The sequence below is a fragment of the Lethenteron reissneri genome, chromosome 5 (genome assembly GCF_015708825.2).
Source record: "Lethenteron reissneri isolate LAM-NWPU_2019-01 chromosome 5, ASM1570882v1, whole genome shotgun sequence".
NCBI lineage: Eukaryota > Metazoa > Chordata > Hyperoartia > Petromyzontiformes > Petromyzontidae > Lethenteron > Lethenteron reissneri.
In genome coordinates, this window is record NC_083783.1 from 10,107,471 (window position 1) to 10,116,659 (window position 9,189).

General features: G+C 50.0%; 1 protein-coding gene across 1 annotated transcript in view; it reads left to right on the forward strand.

Annotated features, from left to right (window-relative positions):
* The window catches only part of ASCC3 (activating signal cointegrator 1 complex subunit 3), a 104,978-nt gene extending 101,125 nt beyond the window's left edge, over positions 1-3,853 (forward strand). Inside the window, 4 exon segments of the mRNA XM_061568172.1 lie at positions 239-409; positions 411-491; positions 1,110-1,285; positions 3,585-3,853. Coding sequence (XP_061424156.1) covers positions 239-409; positions 411-491; positions 1,110-1,285; positions 3,585-3,708 — 552 coding nt within the window. The 3' untranslated portion in view covers positions 3,709-3,853.
* Positions 3,854-9,189: the final 5,336 nt, after the last annotated feature.

Sequence of the window (9,189 nt, forward strand, 5' to 3'; positions counted from 1 at the left end):
CCCTCTCATTCATTCCCCTCCTCCACCATTATCGCAATCATCATCCCCCACCGACCTCCCAATCATCCTTCACTCCTTATCGTCTTCATCATTGCACTGCTCCACCCTGTCTCACTCTCCACAAATGCCTCCTACTCTCTCCATCGTCATCATCATCCTCCTCTCCACCGCCCCCTCCGCAATCCTCCTCTCTCCGCCGCCGCCGTTCCCACTGCCGCCCTTCCCTCTCCCCGTCCAGGCGTGGGCCTACGTGTCGGCGCTGCCTCTGCTCGACGTGAGCGTGACCGTGCGGGGCTGCTGGGACGACGGCGGCGAGGAGGAGGTGCAGGAGTCGGGGGGGCGAGGGGGAGGAGGGGGCAGCCGCACTGAACGGGCCGTGCCGAGCTCCGACGGCGTCCCGCGGGCGGCCGCAGCGGTGGCTGCGGCTGCACGCCGACCAGGAGTACGTGCTGACCGTGCGGCTGAGACGCCACGCGGCGCACCACGGCAAGGTGCGGAGCGCACAGCAGCAGCAGGGGTGGTGATGGTGGTGGTGGTGGTGCTGCTTCTACTGCTGCTGGTGGTGACATAGGTGGTGGTGATAGTGATGATAATTTTGTTAATGAGCCTTTATCATCACAGCAAATACAAGCACTTCACGGCAAAGTGCGTCATGCATACACTGATAAATGAATGGGATGATAACGACAATATTATAATTACTGTCGAAACTGATAATGATGAACATTATAATTATGATGACACAGTCAATGGTTATGATAATGCTGCTAATAATGTTGATGGGAACAATGACACCGGTGATTGATGATTACCACGGTGACACTGATGATGACACTGAAACTGATGATGATGATGATGAAACTTAGTGATTGATGGTGACCGACACTAATTATAACAATGGTACTGACGATGACGATGTCAACTTTGATGATGATGCATCTGATGATGACAAAGATGACGGTGATAATTACAATGAAGCTGGTGCTCAGCGACGGAGCTGACGCTGAAAGCGCTGACGCACAGCGACGGCGCTGACACACTACGACTGCGCTGCCTCTGTGTGCGACGGCGCTGACCCACGGTGACACTCGCCGCCCTCGCGCCCGCAGGGCAAGGCGGAAAGCAAGGCGCAGTGCCCACGCTTCCCCAAGCCCAAGGACGAGGCCTGGATCCTGGTCCTGGGCGAGGTCGACCGCAAGGAGCTGCTGGCTCTCAAGCGCGTGGGCTTCGTGCGCGGCGCCACCACCGTCTCGCTGGCCTTCTACGCCCCCGAGCGCACGGGCCGGTGAGGGGTCACGCTGGGAGGTCACAGAGAGGGGGGGGGGCGGGGGATGCAGTCACCGGGTCAAATAAGGGTCAGCTCAGGGTGGTGGATTATTGTTGCACCGCTGCGGGTTGTTGGGGTATTCATCCAGCAGTGGGTCGATCACGGCTGGTGATGATGATGATGACGACGGTGGTGGTGGTAGTGGTGGTGATGGCAAGTCGGGCGCTTTTGACGTAGCACGGGGTCGTGTTCACAGCACAAGGCGGGGTCCCCACGAGCGATTCTGTTGCACGATTGAGTTGCGCGCAGACCAGGGCCGGGGTTATGCTGCACAACCGCTCGCTCAGATGTGGACAAAGCAGTTGGCAGGCGATGATTGACTTGCGTGATGTCGAGAACACTTTGGTTGCGCAACCGAGTGAGCGACGGACGGACCGGTTCACGTTGAATTTCGGCTGTTTAGAGGAGAGTGAGAGTGGGCAGGCGTGAATAGACAAATTTGGTTTTCAAACAAAACCCGTTGCGTGCCCGCCCCCACCGGTTTTGAAGAGGATGGAAATTGACGGCACTCCACCTGAAGTGTCGTCGTCGTTGCGTGCGAGCGGGTCGCCCGGTGGAGCTCTGTGGACCTCCACCGAGCGAGTTCACGCCGGCACTCCGTTTGACCCGCACTAGCACGCGCGTGTGTGCTGATCACCCGCCAATTGGGGCTCCGGCGGTCCCCCTCACACCCCCTCCCCACCCGTGTCTTTCCTTGTGGTCCTCACTGTCGATGTCTTTAATGGGGTCCCCGCCGTTTGCTTTCGAGAGAGGGTGGTGGCTGGGTGGCACAAACCGGGTGTGCCCCGAAGTTTTGAATGGCGGTGGTTGTTGGTGATGAATGACATTGTTAGATGAGAATGGATGAACGATAGTGATGATAATTTTTTATGAGATTGAATGATGATGATGATGATGATTTTGAATGAGAATGAATGATGATGATGATGGTTTTGAGCAGGGAATTCCTGCAGAAATGGTATTCATTTCATATAAATTCCAACCCTGGAATGATACCTGCAGGAATCACACATCCTCTGAGTAATTCCCACCTTGAAATTCCCATTTATGTGAAAAGTCTGGAAGTGTTTTGCAATATAAAGCGATTATATAGCATAATTTCCATCCAGCCAGAATGACAATTTTGGCCCATTCCAGGTGACCACAATCACCATGGCAATTCAACTAAAACTAACTTTTTTCATTTTACCAGGTTAGGCCCACTGAGCTATGATGCTCTTCTGTCAGAAGCAACTTGGCCACAAATGATAGCTCAACAAAGTGGCTTATCATCACGTGGACATTTATAGCAGCTAGATGCAAAATTTTTACTTAAACCTTTCGAGACTGCAGGAATTCATATTCTTGGTTCTTTCGGAAAAGTCACGTAGATAGAAAATAAAAATAATAAATTATAAATCTAATTAAAGCAAAAATAATAAAATATCATTTAAAATACAAATAAGAAAAAATATAAATAATAAATGTAAAATAATACAAGCAAAAAACCCACAATAAAAATAGTAAAATACAATAAAAAAATTTAATACATTTGAAATAATAAAAGCAAAAAACCCACGACGTTTCGATCGCAACACAAACGGTCTTCATCAGGCGTGGGTTTTTTGCTTTAATTTTATTTTTAATTTATTACTTTTATTTTCTATCTACATGACTTTACCGAGTGAACCAAGAATATGAACACAGCTAAATACTCTAAACGCGTGATGTTGATTCTAAACGTGGAGGGAAAAACCGGAGGACCCAGAGAAAAATCCACGCGATCACGGGGAGAGAGACACGAAAACTCCAAATATACAGCAGCAGGCGTCAGGGTTGGGATTAAACTCACGACCTCCTGGATAACATATTTATTTGTATTCTTGGTTCTTTCGGGTAAAGTCACGTAGAAGGGAAATAATTAAATAATATTAATATAAAACAATAAAAACTCTCACGACGTTTCGACTGCAACACAAGCAATCATCATCAGGTGTGAAATCCACTGCAAGAATTTTTTTCTTGCTGTGGATTTCTTTATTATTTCCCTTCTACGTGACTTTTCCGATAGAACCAAGAATATGAATCCCTGCAGTCACGAAAGCTTTAAATCAAAATATGTATTCGTGTATTATTTAATGAGGGTGACTATTCAAGGAATGAGATGAAGACGTGAATAGTAATGGAAATGTTGATGTCTGAAATCACTGACGATGACGCCGGTGGCGCTGATGACGCGCCTGTCGTTACACGTCCCCTGCATTTTTTCTCCCTGCAGGTGCATCTACACGCTGTACGTAATGAGCGACTGTTACCTGGGCCTGGACCAACAGTACGACATACACCTGGAAGTCATCCCCGCCAGCATCAGATCACAGGTCAACTCGGAGGTGTGCGAGTGATGCCCGGGCAGGCGGCTCGACGCTCTTCACCGCGCGCGTGGACACCAACGAGGAACCCGGACAGCTCACAGCCCGTTGGTTGGCTGCGTCACCCACGCTGCGTCAGCAGGGATGTCCCCCCTAAAGCGAGTTTCAGCCTTCGATTGTCAAGATGGTTGCAATAGCACGCGAGTGTTGCCGCTGCCGTTGATGAGACGAGCCGGTCGTGTTCGAGCCCCGGCGGGGGGTGACCGGCCGCCGATTTAAGTTGAGCTATCGACCAGACATCAAGGCCGGCAACTTTTTAGCTGTCGTTGGATACTCGGAGCCATAAACGGCGGCCGCCCCTCCTCCCGTACACCCCTGCTTTCCACAAGTGACAGCCCTCCCCCCCGCGACATCACCAAGCCCCGCCCATCACCTCCCGTTCAGCGGCACGCATGAGAACAGAGTTGAGGCTTTTGACAGTTTATTTTTGGCGACCCGATCAGTCGAGCAACAGATAATCGGTCGAGTGCTGGAGGGATGGGGGGCCCAGCTCTGATTGAAACATCATGGCAGCAGTGACATCCCTAGAGTGTGGCAAAGGTGTGCCTGATCGTCACTTTAAATAATTTTTTCTGATTTACTTTCGGCTGCATCTTCCGCTAAACACACCGAGGTACTTTATAGACACAGCTGGTGACCGGATCATTGGATGCAATTGTTTTTTTTCCTCTGTTCTTCCATCATCACACTCGTGGGACGAGGAAGTGAGGCCACAGGCTCGCCTCCTAGAAGTGCCAAGCCTGTCATCGCTGATGACGTGAGCCAACATGGGCAATGATGGACACGATTGGCATTAAAGACAGGAACGTGCCATTTTTACGAGCCCGAGGCCTCGGTGGAAAAAGCTCGCAAGTAAACACCCCAAACAGTACCGGTCGCCTCCAACTGTGCGTGAGAAGTTGATGGACATGTCGACGGCCTGGACATTACAGGGAAGTCGGCGCTACAAGCAAAAGGGCGAACGCTCACCTTTGAAAGGGTTTCGTACCCTGTTGGGTGTTAACACGTCTCGGGGCTGAAGGTGGAGAAATCTCGAACGGCCACGGAAAAAAAAAAAACTCGAGCAATACTTTGGAGAGAAAATTTGAGAGAAACGCGAAGGAAACCACCCACGAGCCCGTCACACCGGTCTCCCAGTGCCTTCCCCACGTTGTTGCCACGCTCGGCGGCCCGGGGTTTGCGACTCGCTCGTGGGCGCGAACGTGCCACGAGTGTTGGCCCCCCGCTCGACTTTGCCAGCTCTCCCAACGTCGGTGGGAACTCGAGCGCGACGTTCCCGACTCGGAGAGACCTGACTCGACGAGGGAGAGGTTTCCGGTGCAAAGTCCGCATGGAGGTTTCTTCCCGGCGAAGCCTCTTGCCTTCTGGAATGGTTCGACCTCCTTCGCTCGGTGGGGGGGGGGCAAAGGGGCGTGGGAGTTGCGTCGAATAAAACCTCGTGGTGTCCGGTGCGTCCGTCGCAACATCCCGCGGGCTGCAACCAACGTCCGAACGTTCCGTGCGTGAAACAACCCAGGGCTGGAGAGCTCACGAGCACGGCCGGGTGGGACACCATCTGCTCCGCCGTACCAAGGGCTACTCTCGCACGTTGCACCTACACGAGATGACCGCTTAACCCTTCCCCGTTTTTGAGACGTCTGGCAAGTTGCAGGGTGCGGTGTCCCGTTCAGGGTGCGGTGTCCCGTTCACCGCTGAATCTCAGAGCACGCAAGCGGCGCGACGTTAAGTTTATTTAGAGAGGCGTAGGGCTGATATTTTTAAAGACATTGTACTCACCGCGGAGAACTGTAGCGACACGACCGCAACCCTACGACAGCTGGCGCGAAACTGCCACGTGCCCTCCTGCCCTCCCGCCCTCCCGCATGGCCTTGTGGGAGCCTCGGTACTGATAAAGTTATTTAATTTTAGTTTTTCTTCCGATGACGTACACGTGTGTGTGTGTGTACGTCATTGGAACGGAACAGGAAGAGAAAGTGATGACGCACACGCACATCATGGGAACGGGAAAGGGTTAAGGAGGTACGCGTTCAAGGGTAGTTCTTCTCGAGCAGCGAGCGAGCCGTGAGCTCCGAGTGGTGTCTGGAGCCAGACCGAGTTCTTCCACGTGGGCGGATTGAATTTTTGGGACTTCAATGATGATGATTGATGATGATGATTGATGATGATGATTATGATGGTGATGGACCAAGTTAGAGAAATAACAGAGCATCAACAAGGCCACTCACTGCTCTCTATGCCAGGATGTGCAAACTTTGCAATCCTCTTATATCATATATATAATTAGTGCGCGTGAGTGTTTATTTTTTCGAAAATGTATAACATATCATCCGAGTATAACAGAGAAGGACCTGTTTTTGTTTACTTTAAAAGTAATCGGAATAAAAGTAAATATTCATAAAAGTGGTCGGAAATTATTTTGCTGTTTAATGACATGAAATCGAATTGCCCTGTGAAAGGAAGTTGTTTGTGGAAATGTTATTTAAAGAAATTAAATCATCCCGTGTCGGATAGGTGTCATCGCATCCTCGTCATCTTCTGCACGGGCCCAGACTTTCAGATCTCATCTTGATCTCCGTGATCTTCTGTTCCGTGCCTTCCCTTGAGGCCGCATTCACGCTCCTTAAATTGAAATCCGTAGATTCAAACAGACCCATTGACTTGCATAGACGCATATATAATGTTTGTATGTTGAACCTCTTTCGCACCGTACATAGACACCCAAGGAGTCACATTGTTTTCTCTCATCACATCCACTATCCTCTTCACACCTCGTTAGACCCCATCCCATTTCTCTCTCGGTCTCCCTCTTCTACTCTGCTTTGGTGGCACCCCACTTGCCCTTCGCGTCTGTGGGTCTCTGCGCGAGTCTATGGGGTCTTTGTGATTGTGGGTGTGAGTCTATGGGGTCTTTGTGAGTCTGTGGGTCTCTGTGCGAGTCCATGGCTCTCTCTGTGAGTTCGTGGTATGGACCTCTAATCTCCAAAGCCCTTCTCAGTGCAAACCATCTAAGTCTCGCCTCCGTGACCTTCCCAAGAATATTAGTAACTTGCTGCCTCTCCTTTCACTTAGGGATAATCCCAACAATCATCTTTACTGTTCAAGCCACTGTCATCTGCCTTAGTGCCTATGTAGGCACACGAAACCCCTTTTGAGTAATAGTTGCAATGATTAACGACGTTATTTTATGTTCTGCATAGCTGAGAGATGCGTATAATCACACAGCTGTTATTTTCATAGGAAACTGGACATTGATATGTTAGGATGAAGGTTCATTCATTGAAATTCAAAAAGGCATCTCATTCATCTTTTTTCTTAAAACTTTATCAATGTATACAGCATTTGTTTTGAACAATTATCGCAGGTTTTGATTTCCTGTAATATATTATAGGAGGTTGCATCTCAATAAGATGAAATTATAAGAAATTGTCTTTTTTTTTTACATTTTCTTGAGTTTTGAAGGTTTTACAAACGTATTGAATCCTTACCAAAGCCGTCACCGGCCAGTTTGAGTTGTCACAACAATGATTGTTTTGTGTTGCATACATCTGATACAACAGCCACTCTCATACCAGTAATATTGCGTGTGTATGTACAAAGACAAAGAGCCCCCCCCCCCCGTATCGCCTACGTCGGCTGTTGGGCCAAATGCTGTTCAAGAGTAGCTCCTATACAGGCCGGGATGGCACACCAGGACCATGGGTGGCCAGCACCACACCCAGCCCCCAGTGAAGATGTTTTACACACCGCGCCAGGTACTCATTTAAGGCTGAGCCGACCTTGGGGAGGCCCAGGAGCTTCATGGACGCCGTACACGCGCTCGCGTCTAAGCATCGCGCATTTAACAAGGTCTTCAGCAACACCGATGGTGGCCATTAAGTTAGCCGTACGACTTTGTGAGACGAGACTTTGTTATGTTTACGTACAAATTGCCTTATTTTCTAGACCGAACTATTGTCGTGTGGAGGTCCTGTTGTACATGGCTCACCGTTCTCATGTGTGCGTGTATATATATAAATAATATATACAAAACTTTAAAACCGGTGTGTATGTATAAACGAAGATGCGTGGACGAAAGGTTTTTTTTTTTTTGGAAAAAGTGAAAATAAAAAGCGTTACATCACACAATTGTTGGGCTCGTGTCAAAGACTTTACAAATGTCCATGATAAGAAAGCTTGCCCCGATAGTGGCAATGCTGCTTCCATAGCTGTCAACCCATCACGGTTGACCCCCCGTATTCTTGTACAGGGAAGTTGAGTTTTCAGGTCCATACGGCGTACAGCCGTTTTGATGGGACTGGAGGGTGAACGTTGAGATGTATAAGGGGCAAGGGGTGACCGAGGAGGTCTGAATTTGTCTGTAATAAGGTAGGGCACCGGTAAGGAGTTGACAGGTAAATGCTACGATATAACTTACCAATCATGCACTAAGCGCGTCGATTAAAATGTTTTGCTTTAATTGTTTGAAGTAGTAATTGATTTCCGAACTGAAAAAACACGTTTAAGTGGATAACACGCGGACACAATGACACACCGACCCACACAGTGACACACCTAACCACACACGCACACAGTGACACACCTACCCACACACGCACACAGTGACACACCTACCCACACACACACAATGACACCTACCCACACGCACACAGTGACACCTACCCACACACACTGACACACCTACCCACGCACACAGTGACACAGCTACCCACACACGCACACAGTGACATACCGACCCTCACACGCACACAGTGGCACACCTACCCACACACGCACACAGTGACACCTACCCACACACGCACACTGACACACCTACCCACACACGCACACAGTGACACACCGACCCACACACAAACACAGTGACACACCGACCCACACACGCACACAATGACACACCTACCCACACAAAGATAAAGCTACGAGCGTGCCGCTAAGGCTGGTGCCAAGTCCAATCGGTGACCTGCTCCAGGTGGCATTGAGGCTGTGCGCTTCGCCTTCCCTACAGTCCTTGCGCCAGTGGTGGAAATTCCACATTCCTATGGTGGGCGGGGTGAGTAGGGTGGAGTCCATTCCGTCGATCGGACAACTACGGTTGACTTCCCCACGAATGGGGTAAAAGCACTTGATTTATCGACCCCGAGAAGTTCATGGGCTGAGAGAAAACCCCCGTCCAGACCAAGCCTCGCCAGCTTGCGATCCACTCGCCCACGTGTTCCGTGCTGTCGACCCCGCCATGCGAGAGAGACACCGAGATAGAGACAGAGACACGGCGATAGACAGCGAGATCGAGAGACCGCGAGAGAGACAGAGACACGGCGAGACACCGAGAGAGAAACAGACGCCGAGAGAGAGATAGAGACACAGCGAGCGAGAGATGGAGACAACGAGAGAGAGACAGCGAGAGAAAATCCACATGTATTTTTTCGTAGATTGGAAACTAATTTCAACAAGTGTCGT